We start from the raw sequence: 9801 nt of genomic DNA, 5'->3' as shown, positions 1-9801 counted from the left end.
GCGGGCCAGAGCGGCGCCGGCAGCAGGAGGAGCCGTCCCTCCCTGCAGGCGGCTGCTCTGGGGTCCCCTCAGCAGTGGCTCGGTGTTTGCCATCCCTCGGTGACTCTGCTGTCCCCAGCAGGATGGAATGAGTCACCCAGCCTGGAAAATCCCGTTGTTGTGCTTCCCCCGAGCTGCCAGCCCTGCCAAGGGAGGGCCCACGGGAGGGTTTGCTCTGGGAGATGGGATGGTGCACCACACACACCCACAGCTGTATTTATCCTCCAGGGGCTCAGCCCGAGGGCTTTCCTCTGTGCTTGGGGCAGGATTCACTCCTCTCTGCTGGGGGAAGGCTTGGCTGCTTTGGGGAGCAGCAATCACAGAGTCTGCCCTGTTAATTCATTCCCCTCTGTAATTCATTGTGTGTTCACTGTGTGCAGCCCTGCTCCTCCATCCCATCCCTGCTCTTCCATCCCATCCCTGCTCCTCCATCCATCCCTGCTCCTCCATCCCATCCCTGCTCCTCCATCCCATCCCTGCTCCCACATCCCATCCCTGCTCCTCCATCCAGCCCTGCTCCTCCATCCCATCCCTGCTCCCACATCCCATCCCTGCTCCCACATCCCATCCCTGCTCCTCCATCCCATCCCTGCTCCTCCATCCATCCCTGCTCCTCCATCCCAGCCCTGCTCCTCCATCCCATCCCTGCTCCTCCATCCCATCCCTGCTCCCACATCCATCCCTGCTCCTCCATCCCATCCCTGCTCCTCCATCCCATCCCTGCTCCTCCATCCCATCCCTGCTCCCAGGGCTCTCCCAGGGCCATTCTCACGGGATTTGCCCTGGGAGGTGGCACTGGGGGCTGGCACTGATGGGGAGCCTGGTGAGACCCAGCGCCAGCCTCCCCTCTCACATCCCCTGCTCTGAATCACCAGCCTGGTTTCAGCCTGAGCTCAGCCCTGGGCAGGACTGCTCACCCTCCTCCCCAAACCCCACAAAGGCCCAGGGATGGCAGAGGCTCCCCCAAATCCCATAATTTTTAAGGATTATCCCCAGTTTTGCTGCGAGGCCGCCCCAGCTGCTGCTGGCTTTGCCCTGGCAGGTTTTGAGCAGGGTTCTGCTGAGCCAGGCACTTCTCTGCAGCTTTGCAGAGCCTTGGCCCCAGTCTGGGCTTTGATCTGCACTCTGTGTGCTCAGAAATCCCCCAGGGCCTGGGTGTTACTGAGCTCTGTGAAACCTCCCTGCCTGGAATCCAATTTTAGCCCCTGCAGTGCCTTTATCTGCCACCCCATCTCTCCACAATTCACTGCCAGCCAAACCCTGGCAGGGCGGGCAGGTGCAGACACAGAGTAACAGAGGTTACCCAGAGCAGGCTTCTGGCATCCCCTGCTCCTGCTGCTCTTCCCAAGTGTTTAAGGAGCTTTTGGCCTTTGTCCTGAGGCTTTGCCAGCTGCAGTAACCCAGACTCTGTAGATAAGGAGCAAATGAAAGTCACACCATCAGTTGGTGACTAAGCTGAGCCTAAACCCAGCTCTCTGTGCTGCCAACCTCAAACCAGAATGAATTCCACGCCCTCCTGCATCACAATGGCACGAAGGGTTTAAATCTGCAGCTCAGATGCACATTTAATACACCATTTATTATGTGTTAAATTTATTTATTGCTTCTTCAGTCTCGTTTCAGGTTCAATAATTTCCAAGCTGACTTGTTGGGGAGGTGAACAAGTCCCACAGGGGAGCCTCTGGCTGATCTCTGGTGGTGCTGGGACCTCCTTGCACCTCAAGCTCCCCCTGGTAGACACAGACACCACAGAGAAAAAATGGAATTTTTGCTCAGAGCAAGGGGCTCATCCAGAGGCACGTCCACTCTCATTTTAGCTTCTCTGTAAGATGGTTTTGTCTTTTTTATCTTTTTAATATTTTAATCTAAAAAACTCATCTGGAGTTCAGAGCAGGAGTGGGTGCCTCTCTCTGCTCTCCAACCCCCCTGAGCTGCCTGTACCCGATTTCTTGTTCCTTTTAATTTGTTCCCTCCTTCCCTTTATATAAAAAAGTCTTTTTTTTTTTTTTAGGACTTTGGTGGTGATGAGACAGCACCGTGGTGCATCTCTGTGGGTCCTGAAAATCATGGAATTCATTCCTGAGCTGATAAACAAGAGGGAATCTCTGCCACTGGATCCCACTGCCAAGGGTAAAACCGAGCTTTAAACCGGGGATAGAAAATCCTGATACCAAAAATGAGGAGGTTTGTAATATTTGTGGGAAGGAGGGAACCTGGAGAAGTTAAAATAAATCAGCTGGGAGTGACTCTGTGATGGGATTCATGGGATGCCCCATCCCTGGAAATATTCCAGGCCAGGTTGGATGGGGCTTGGAGCAGCCTGGGATGGTGTTTGGGATCACAGAATCCCAGAATAGTTTGGAGATCCTTAAATCCCACCCAGTGCCACCCCTGCCATGGCAGGGACACCTTCCACTGTGCCAGGCTGCTGCAGCCTGGCCCTGGGCACTGCCAGGGATGCAGGGGCAGCCACGGCTGCTCTGGGCACCTGTGAAATATTTCCTGGAGCAGAAATATTCCCTTTATTAGCAGAAATATTCCCTGTATCTCCTGGAGAGCAGGACCAGCCCCGTGTGCTGGCTGGGGAACATTTCCTCCAAGGTCTGGCAGCTCAGGTGAAAGAGCAGCACAACCCTCAGGATGTGGACTCTGCAAAAAACCTTTCCCCACCTCACACTTGGGCTGCTCAGAGTCCTGTGGTGTTCTTGTACAACTTCCTTCCTGCACAGGCAGCACTCTCTAATTCAGGTTTGGGCTCCCTGCCCTGCCACACTCCCATTTCTGTGCTGGTTTGCTGCTTCTGAGGAGGAATCCTCCCCTCCTTGCCAGGTCACTGCTGCTCTGGACACAGTGACAGATTCCTGGGGCAGGGAGGAACCAGCACAGCACACACGAGGGGGTTTGGGAGTGTTGAGGGCAAGCAACAAAATTAATCCATTTGTGCAGCAGCTGATGGAGAAATGCTCACAGTGCCTAGGAAAAACAACAGGAAAAAAAAAATTGGGAATATTTTGTAAGTCCCAGAACACCTGGAGATGGTTTCAGGGCTGCTGAAGGAAGGAGGCTGCTGTGTTTTACCAAAGATCCAAATCCATGCTCATGTGCTGGATAAATCCCATTTTCCTGTGCCCCACAGCCAGGCTGAGGGGTGACAAGGGGCTGTGAGATGATAAATCCCTCACCCAAAGGGAAGGGCTTGGCCAGTGACCAGTTCAGAAGGGTTTAAAATCAGCCTGGCAGGAGGTGGAGGTGTGTTCTTACCTGAGTGGGTTTTTATTGGGAATGGGAGGAAAATGAAATATAGAAAATATCCCATGTTCTTGGTGCCAGTGTGACACATAAATCCTCCTTGGTGCAGTGTCTGTTCATCAGGAGTAATCCCAAAATATTTTCCACATCTCTGCCAGGATGTCTGGGGGATTTTTTAATCCGCTATAGCTGCAATTAGCTCCAGGAATGAAGTGCTCCAAACAAGCATTTGGGAATGAAGTGCTCCAAACATTTGGGAAGAAAATGCTCCAAACATTTGGGAATGAAGTTCTCCAAACAATTGGGAATGAAGTGCTCCAAACAATTGGGAATGAAGTGCTCCAAACATTTGGGAATGAGATGCTCCAAACCTTTGGGAAGAAAATGCTCCAAATATTTGGGAAGAAAATGCTCCAAACATTTGAAAATGAAGTGCTCCAAACTCTTGGGAATGAAATGCCCCAAACCTTTGGGAATGAAGCGCTCCAAACAACTGGGAAGGACATGCTCCAAACATTTGAGAATGAAATGCTCCAAATATCTGGGAATGAAATGCTCCAAACCCTTAACAGGAGGCCGATGCTGAGCAGTAATTGAAGATATTGCATCCTGCAGGAATCTCCTGCTTGGCATCCCAGGAATCCAAGCTTTATGGGGTTTTTTTGCTTCTGCCAGTGTGAGGTAAGGTTAAAGCTGGGATTTGCTGGCCCAAGATTCCCAGGCAGCCCCAAGAACCTGCAGTGGGGTAAGAAGGCAGAATTCCAGCGGGCAGCTTTGCTCTGGCTCTGCCCTTGGCAATCCCGGTGCTGGCACCGCCTGGGTCCCTGCTCCAGGGTTTATCCCCAGTCCCAGCTCCCCTCAGAGCAGCCCTGCCATGCTCCGGGGGAGGCAGGGTCCCTGTTGGTGGCCCTCAGGCAGGACAGCAGCTCCTCGGGCACCAGCATCTGCTCGGGGCCGGGCTCCCAGCGCTGCTCCGGGACGGCTCCGTGCCCGTGTCCCGGGAACTCCAGGCTGCTGTTGAGCACCAGGTTGATCTTGTCCAGCAGGCACAGCTGGGGGGTCCCTCCCGGCGTGTCCCACAGCGGGGGCGCTGGGGTTGGTAGGCACCCAGCTGCCCTGGGGCCGGGCTCCTGGGGGCCACCACGCTCCTGGGCACCTTCCTGGGCTCGGCCACCCCTGCCCTGGCCTCGGGATCCCGGCACTGGGGCCGCTCCTGCTCCGGCACCTCCTGAACATCGGAGACCACGGGGTCCAGGAAGGGCTCCTGGAGGCTGGCGCTGGGGAAATCAGCCTTGTCCTGGGAAAACGAGGATAGCTGTGCCTCCTCCATCCAGCCCTGCTCCTGCATCCAGCCCTGCTCCTCCATCCCAGCTCTGCTCCTCCATCCATCCCTGCTCCTCCATCCCCTTTCTCCATCCATCCCTGCTCCTCCATCCCATCCCTGCTCCTCCATCCATCCCTGCTCCTCCATCCCATCCCTGCTCCTCCATCCCATCCCTGCTCCTGCATTGCAGTTCTGCTCCGTCCCATCTCTACTTCTCCATCCCATCCCTGCTCCTGCATCCCAGCCCTGCTCCTCACCCAGGCTGCCCTCTCCCAGCTAACAGGGAACGTTGCCACAGGAAAAGGCCTCAAGTCGTTCCAGGGGAGCTTTGGGTTGGACTTTTGGGAAAATTTCTGTGTGGAAAGGGCTGTCCATCCCTGGAGGGATTTAAAATCCCCGTGGATGTGGCACTCGGGGACACGGGGCAGTGGTGGCCTTGGCAGTGCTGGGGGACGGTTGGACTCGCTGGTCTCAGAGGGATTTTCCAACCTGGATAATTCTGTAAAGGCCAGCTTTAACGTGAGGGGAAGCAAAGCCAGGGGATAGCTGTGCCCTCACCTGCAGTGACTTCACCACGGTGCTGTTCTCCATGTGGGGAAAGTCCTCAAACATCCACCTTGGCAACAGGGACACGAGGCTGGCCTTAACCCTTCACAAAAGGCAAAACCAAACCCCAAATGTTACTGCAGCGTGTGATTCAGATATTCCTCATGCAGGATGAAGCTGTCTGGGTGGGAAGGACACGTGAAGAACAGCCAGCCTTGGAAACTCTGGGTTCCCCATTCTTACATTTCACCAATTTCATGTTCATTTCACTTTTTTTGTTGGTCTCTGCCTTACTGTAGAGCACCAAAAGTCCTTTCACACAACAGCCTGATAAATGTGTGATATTGCCCTCAGGCTGAGGTGAAAATGACTCTGTAGTTGATTTTAAAACATCCCAGAAGAAATTTTATATTTCTTCTATATAAAAAAAAAAAAAAAAAAGAAGAAAAACCCACAAAAACCCCCCAAAACCCCCCAAAACCCCCCAAAAACCCCAAACACCCTCCCCCAAAAAAGGAGTAAAAAATTCTGAATTGAGAATAAGGAAAGAAGACGTGGAGGAGAAAGGAATACCTTTTCCTGACTGACTTTTTAAACATCGCAACTGCAAAAAGAACGGATAACCCGACCACGCTGAGGCTCAGTCCCAGGAAAACTCGGATGTCATCATCTGCAGGGGGATGGAGAGGGAGGAGGTCACGGCACTCACCACTCACCATTTCCTGCCCCAGCTGCCAGAAATGCTGACGTGAATTCCTCAGCCCGGGCTAGTTTTGCTTTTGCTTTAAGAGCTGAAAGAGATCGTGACCTTTGCCAGAGGATGTGCAAGCAGAGCATCCCCAAACGGGTGGGAAATGCTGGAACACGTCCCTGGTCCCAGCTGCAGGGTGGAATCAGCCTCCTGCATGGGTTCATTTGATATTTTCCTGGGTTTGGCACTTCCCCCTTGGACTGGGCATTGTGTTTTGGCCTCGTTAGAGAGCAGAACTCAAAGCTTGCATTCTGTGGGTGCTGCTCATCCTTCCCTTCACGTGGGGAAAATCTCCTTTATTGGCTCTTGTCTGAACCCAGGAACTCCCTCTGGCTGCCCTGGGGGGCTCCAGCCCCTGCCTGGGGGCTCAGAGGCCTCAGCACAGAGCCCAAGGCCCCTGTGCCTTTGATTTAGCCCTTGGAAAAAACAATTACCAACCTTTATATGAAGAATTACAAGTCAAAAGAGTTTAAGTAGAATAATAGTTAATTTGTCATGGAGTGAGAAATAGACTTTTTTTTGGGTTTTTAGAATGGGGGTTCAAAAGGCAAGATGGAGGGATCTGGGTGTGTCCAGCCTTTCTCTTTCTTCTTCTTGGCCTCCATCTTCTGCTGTGCTGGTGGCACTTTTGGATTGGTTTAGAGTAGAAGCTCACTGTCTAACACAGGTGATGGGTATTGGGAAGGAATTGTAAATATTGTACAGGTAGCTTTTAGTGTAAAAGATAACACTGCCCTGGGGCAGGCAGAGTGCCTCTGACTGACCTGCTGAATGGACCTCAGCTGGACAGGAGAGAGAATTCTATAGATAAGGAACAATGAACAACCTTGAGAACAAGAAATGAAGAGCTCTGACTCCTTCTTCAAGCACCAGGCTGGGAAAAGAGAATTTCTAACGCATCTTGGGGTCACTCTGAGCGGCAGAGATTCTGAAAGGCTCTGACACCCCCCCCAGAGCATGTGGGAGCTCTCAATTCCCTCTGCCAGGAGCTGCCTGGGTTAAACCCCCCGCAGGACAAAGCCTGGCCTAGCAAGGCAGAGCTGCCCTCCTTACCCTGGGACGAGGCGCTGTGGGTGCTGCCCAGGAGCGGCGCCTCTGCAGGGGCTGGAACAGAGAGGGGAAAATGTCTGTGCTTCCTTCAGAGGCTCTGGGTGACACAAAACCTGCCTTGGTTCTACCTTCTAGAAAAATAAGCAATGGTGTAACGAGGACAATTAGGATCCCTGAAGTAATGAGTAACTCCAGCTCTGCTGGGCTCTGCACAGTGTCCCCACAATTCAACGAGATGTTGATCAGCTCCTGTCCCCACCTACAGAACCTCTTCCCTGCACATCCCTCCCTCCCCTCACCACCCTAAACAAGGATTTATTCCCCCTGGGGAGCTCCAGCATTTTTCACAAGCTTTTCCAGAGAAGTTGTGCATCCCTGGAGCATCCCAGGCCAGGCTGGACACTGGGGCTGGAGCACCTGGGACAGTGGCAGGTGTCCCTGCCATGGCAGGGCTGGCACTGGGTGGGATTTAAGGTCAATTCCAACCCAACCCATTGTGGGATTCTGTGATTCCCAAAGTGCCTGCACCCCTTGGGAATGAATTTCCTGATTATTTCCGCGCAGTGAGGGAAGATCTGCAGCTGCAGACCCTGCCATGGCAAGAAGCCTCTTTCTGCCTGAATAAGCAGCCAGCTTTGATCCTGGCCAATTCAGCAATTCCCTTGGGATCCCTTGTCCCTGACTTGGTGCCACAGGGGAGGGTCCTGCCCTGAGGACAGCACCCAGCATCCAGGGCCAGCTGGGGACACCCAGCCAGGAATGGCAGGTGTCCCTGCCATGGCAGAGCTTCTGCTTGCATTTCCTGGGAACAGCTGCCCTTCCCCAGGGGCTCCTGCAGAGCCACGGGGCTGCTCTGGCCCAGGACAAACCCCTGGGCAGCTGCACAGGACCCATCTCAGGTGGCATCGGAGCCAGGAGCTGAGGACACCCTCGGGTGTCCCCTCAGGTGTCACCTGCAGGTCCTTTGGGCTCTGATGGCCCTGCCCAGCTCCAGCTGGCCCCTCCACCCCCTCCCCTGCCCAGGGCTCTATTTAAGCCCAGCCCTGACCCTCAGCCCCAGCTGGGCTGGGCTGGGGCAGCTCTGGGGCTCAGACCCTGCTCTGGTGTCCTCACCCTCCTGGGGACCTGCCCAGCTCTGGGGGGCACCCAAAGCCCCCCAGCGATGGAAATGAGGTTTTCCTCCCCCAAACCCTTCCCAGCTGCAGATAACCCTCCCAAGGCTCTGTGCCTCCCACTCCAGGTAGGAAGGGCAGGCTGGGTCTGCCCAGCTGCTCCCTGGAAAAGCTCTTTGCTGAGTTTTGGTTTATCTGCGAAATCTTATTGTGAGTTCTGCGTGTGCAACCTCACTTTTCTGCCCTGGAAAGGACCAACGACCCCACAGGTGCCTCTGCTGAAGGGAAATGAGGTTCTGGGCTGTTCTAGGTCTGTACAGGGAGCAAACACCAGTGGGAGATGGGTTTGGCACCAGTACATTGGTTAAATGCGTTTTATCCTTTCCTGCCCTGCTCGGTGGGAGCAAACACCAGTGGGAGATGGGTTTGGCACCAGTACATTGATTAAATGCGTTTTATCCTTTCCTGCCCTGCTCGGTGGGAGCAAACACCAGTGGGAGATGGGTTTGGCACCGCCGCAGCCGCGGGGGCGCCGGCCCTGCCGGCAGAGCACAGAGCTGCCCTCAGAATGGGCATTTGTCTGCTGGGCTGGGCCAGGGGCTGCTTACGGAGCGGTGACAGCAGCTGCGTTGGCCCTTGTGGGTCTGGGGTCGTTCCTGGCCCCCCAGCTCGTTTTTAATTCATTAAATAATTAATAATTTTAATTCATTTCATTCAATTTCTTCCCCTCCCCATCCCCTCCTTCCCCTGTGGTCTTCACCCACGGACCCAAATCCCACTGCCTGCCCTCAAATCTCCAACTGCTTCCCTCCTCCTCCTCCTCCTCCCCTAAGGGCTCTTCATGGCCCCAGTCCCCCCAAAAAGTGGGCAGGGGCTCAAACTCAAATGAAGCTGCCTTGATAGTCTGATTTGGATTTATAATCTAATTTGATTGGTAGTCTGATTTGGATTGATAGATAGTCTGGTTTGGATTTATAATCTAATCTGGATTTACAGACTAATTTGGATTTATAATCTAATTCAGATTTATAGTCTGATTTGGAGTTATAATTTAATTCAGATTCATAGTCTGATTTGGATTTATAATCTAATTCGGATTTATAGTCTGATTTGGATTTGTAATGTAATTCAGATTTACAGTCTGATTTGGATTTATAACATAATCCAGATTTATAATCTAATTTGGATTGATAGTCTGATTTGGAGTTATAATCTAATTCAGATTCATAGTCTGATTTGGATTTATAATCTAATTCAGATTGATAGTCTGATTTGGGTTTATAATGTAATTCAGATTTACAGTTTGATTTGGATTTCTAAGGTGCTGAGGAGCAGTGCCCAGCACTGGGGGGTTCCCGGGCTGTCCTACCCGGGATGTAGGCGTGTGTTTGGTGGTTTGGGATTCTCTCCCAGCTGTACTGCTCCTGCTCCTGCTGGGGGCTGGACAGCCACTCCAGGATGAACCAGAGCAGGGGGCTCTGGCTGGGCTGGGGGCGCTGCCACTGCACCAGCACCCTGCTCTGCTGCTCCTGCTGCACCTCCAGGGCCGCCGGGGCTGGGAACTCTGCGGAGAAACAGGGCAAGGGCTGTCAGCCCAAACTCACCCTTGGACACTGGGAAGGGTCAGCCCAGCCCGGGACAAACGTGGCTTTCCTGGAAGGGTTTGAAAACTGAAGGGTGAGCAGGGAATTATAGAATATGGTGGGTTTGTATATAAACTCTCTCTCTCT

The 9801-nt window shown here is 53.3% G+C and overlaps 1 protein-coding gene across 1 annotated transcript in view; it reads right to left on the bottom strand.

The window, feature by feature from the left end:
* Positions 1-4124: 4124 nt before the first annotated feature.
* IL23R (interleukin 23 receptor) overlaps positions 4125-9801 on the bottom strand; it is a 17964-nt gene continuing 12287 nt past the window's right edge. Inside the window, exons 7-12 of the mRNA XM_031064078.1 lie at positions 9441-9635; positions 6963-7013; positions 5732-5828; positions 5171-5261; positions 4445-4585; positions 4125-4340 (exon numbers count right to left, since the gene is read on the bottom strand). Coding sequence (XP_030919938.1) covers positions 4125-4340; positions 4445-4585; positions 5171-5261; positions 5732-5828; positions 6963-7013; positions 9441-9635 — 791 coding nt within the window. The remainder of the gene's footprint in view (positions 4341-4444; positions 4586-5170; positions 5262-5731; positions 5829-6962; positions 7014-9440; positions 9636-9801) is intronic.

This window comes from Geospiza fortis, unplaced genomic scaffold (genome assembly GCF_000277835.1).
Source record: "Geospiza fortis unplaced genomic scaffold, GeoFor_1.0 scaffold69, whole genome shotgun sequence".
In the NCBI taxonomy this organism is placed as follows: domain Eukaryota; kingdom Metazoa; phylum Chordata; class Aves; order Passeriformes; family Thraupidae; genus Geospiza; species Geospiza fortis.
Note: the sequence above shows the minus strand (reverse complement) of the source record. Positions and strands in the feature narration are given on the sequence as shown.